General features: G+C 39.7%; 1 protein-coding gene across 1 annotated transcript in view; it reads right to left on the bottom strand.

Annotated features, from left to right (window-relative positions):
* Positions 1-176, bottom strand: part of LOC106013778 — a 22,845-nt gene extending 22,669 nt beyond the window's left edge. The window contains exon 1 of the mRNA XM_035973474.1: positions 140-176. Within this exon, the coding sequence (XP_035829367.1) occupies positions 140-176 (37 nt within the window). The remainder of the gene's footprint in view (positions 1-139) is intronic.
* Between the last annotated feature and the right edge of the window lie 2,422 nt (positions 177-2,598).

The following is a 2,598-nucleotide window of genomic DNA, read 5'->3' as shown; positions in this document are numbered from 1 at the left end:
ACCCCCCCCCCCTACCAAACACACATCCACAAACACACACGCACACAAGTTTACTCACAAAGATAAATATTTTTTTATACTTACAAGATGCACGAACGGTGATATAGTGATAGAAAATCCCAAGATAAACTTATTGTACCTGATTCATCGCCGTAAGACCGCTGTGTAGACAACATTGTTGGTATATATGCGCCATCTGGAACTCCGTCCTGTTTGCATGTATTCTAATAAGAGTCCCTGAACCCTTCATATTATGTATAGGCACAGGTATACTAACTTTGTCATTTTGGCAGCAGAATGTGTTTCTCTATTCTCTCCATCTTATGGCATTGCAATGTTCACAGACAACACTGCATTCACCACAGTCATGAGTCCGTAACCTCCAATCAACTTCCGTTTAACTAAAGGACTTTGCATTGCACGCAAAAGCCAACGTCGGCCCTTTCTTTCTTGGTCAAGCACGCTCAAAGTCTTCTTCCAGATTCTGACTATTAGAACGTAAATTTTGATTGATAGTCACCTTTCTCCCCAGAAAATACGATCCAGATTTTAAAAGCGTCAATTCAACGAAGTGAACATTATGTGGGTTTAAACGAACTCAACGTGTTGAGGACATTACTACGCCAAATATATCTGGAAAAAGTCAATACAATGAAGTTTGACCTGAAGTACCCATTGACACTGCGAAGCACACATTCAAACAGAGTTAGATACATGTATCAAGAATCTAGATCTGGAAACAGTAGAAGCAGCTTCGTCAACACGAAGTAGAACTCTGTGGCACACACACGGCAAAGCACAAACCGAACTTCTGTTCTTGCTTACTACTCCAAATCAGTCTTGAATTCTGTGCTCCTACTACATCTAGGATATAGAGAGATCTAGTTCTAGAGTCTTGCTGTAAAAAAACTACGCTCCAAATACGCACCAAATTTTGAAAACGTCAATACAACAAAGTAAACATTTTGTGGGTTTAAACGAGCTCAACGTGTTGGGGACATCACTACTACAAATACAAAGAAGTTTGGCCTGAGGTATCCATTGACACTGTGATACACATATCCAAACACAGTTGGATAACGAGATTCTAGATCTGGATCTGGAAAAGTAGAAGCAGCTGTCTCACAAACACGAGGAAGCATCGAAGCACAAATCGAAACGGAAGTAGCCCCCAGTGAAACATTAAATGGCTAATGGAAGAGTGAAAACACATGAGAGCTTCGATATAGATCTACAGGAAAAACCATCAAACCTTAAAAATCAAAAGGTACTTTCGGAACTTTGAAAATATGCCCACGTAACCCTTTGTGACAATTCTTAACTGAATCATATTTTTGTAGATTTTATGGGCACCTATGTAAAAATTGTATAGAAGAATCTAATGACCTCACAAACGGGCTTAGTTCCATTATAATAAGATTATTATTATTATCATTATTATCATCACCAATACTGCAAGTCCTCACCATCCGAGCAATTCCTCAGGTACTCCAATCTGGCATCATCAAACTGCTGCACGAGATCTGCCTTGTTCATACCTGGACACTCACACAGCAGGTCCTCTATACACAGGGTGTTGACTTTGGTCAGTCTGAGGAAGAGAAATACATGATGATGATGATGATGATGATGATGATGATGATGATGATGATGATGAGGATGGTGCTAACTAAAAAAGTAACAGAATCAGGCGAAAAGTGACGGCGTGTGTGATAGTAGTTCAATAGCTCAACGTTTGGCCTCGTGATGATGAGGATGACGATGATGATGATGATGATGATGATGATGATGATGATGATGATGATGATGATGATGATGATGATGATGATGATGATGATTTTGTTGCCCCTGAGGAAGCCCGCGAGGCGAAACGTTGAGCTATTGAACTACTATCACACACGCCGTCACTTTTCGCCTGATTCTGTTACTTTTAGTTATCAGAAACATGTTATATTGTTCTGTTATTTTGTCTGAAATTCAAACAAGACTCTCCCTCCTACTCTGCTTATCATACAATGATGATGATGATGATGATGATGATGAAGATGATGCTGATGATGATGATGATGTGACCAGTCTTTTATATATTCCACTTATCTTTTTACTGGATGTTATTTTTTATGGACGCGTGTGTTTTTATTCACTTATGCTGTATGTTTTCTTGGACTGTAGAGGGTTTTTTTTTTTTTTTTTTAGATTCTTCTGATTTTATTTTTTGGTGTGCCTATCCCTTTCGTGTACTGTACACTTCCAATTTCCTCAATTCCTTACCACGTCTGGACGATGACAACCACTTCCCCAGCGTTGTTGTTGTTGTTGTTCTGTTTTGTTGTTGTTGTTGTTGTTGTTGTTCTGTTTTGTTGTTGTTGTTGTTGTTTTTTTTTGTGGGGGGGGGGGGGGGGGGTTGATAAGTGTTTTACGGCGCTCGCAACTGCATAAGGTTATATGAGCGCGCAGTACGCATTAAACTTTTTCAGTTGGTAGGAAATTTTGAATTTTGCCCGGGTGGCGACCCAAGCCTACTCTTATCGATTTTAGACCACCATGGGATCTTAAACGTGCGTAACTTGCAGATTTGCCAGATTTTTCGCCCTTGTC

Source organism: Aplysia californica, unplaced genomic scaffold (assembly GCF_000002075.1).
Source record: "Aplysia californica isolate F4 #8 unplaced genomic scaffold, AplCal3.0 scaffold01264, whole genome shotgun sequence".
Lineage (NCBI taxonomy): Eukaryota > Metazoa > Mollusca > Gastropoda > Aplysiida > Aplysiidae > Aplysia > Aplysia californica.
The sequence above is the reverse complement of the archived record's forward strand: the minus strand, read 5'-3'. Positions and strand labels throughout refer to the sequence as shown.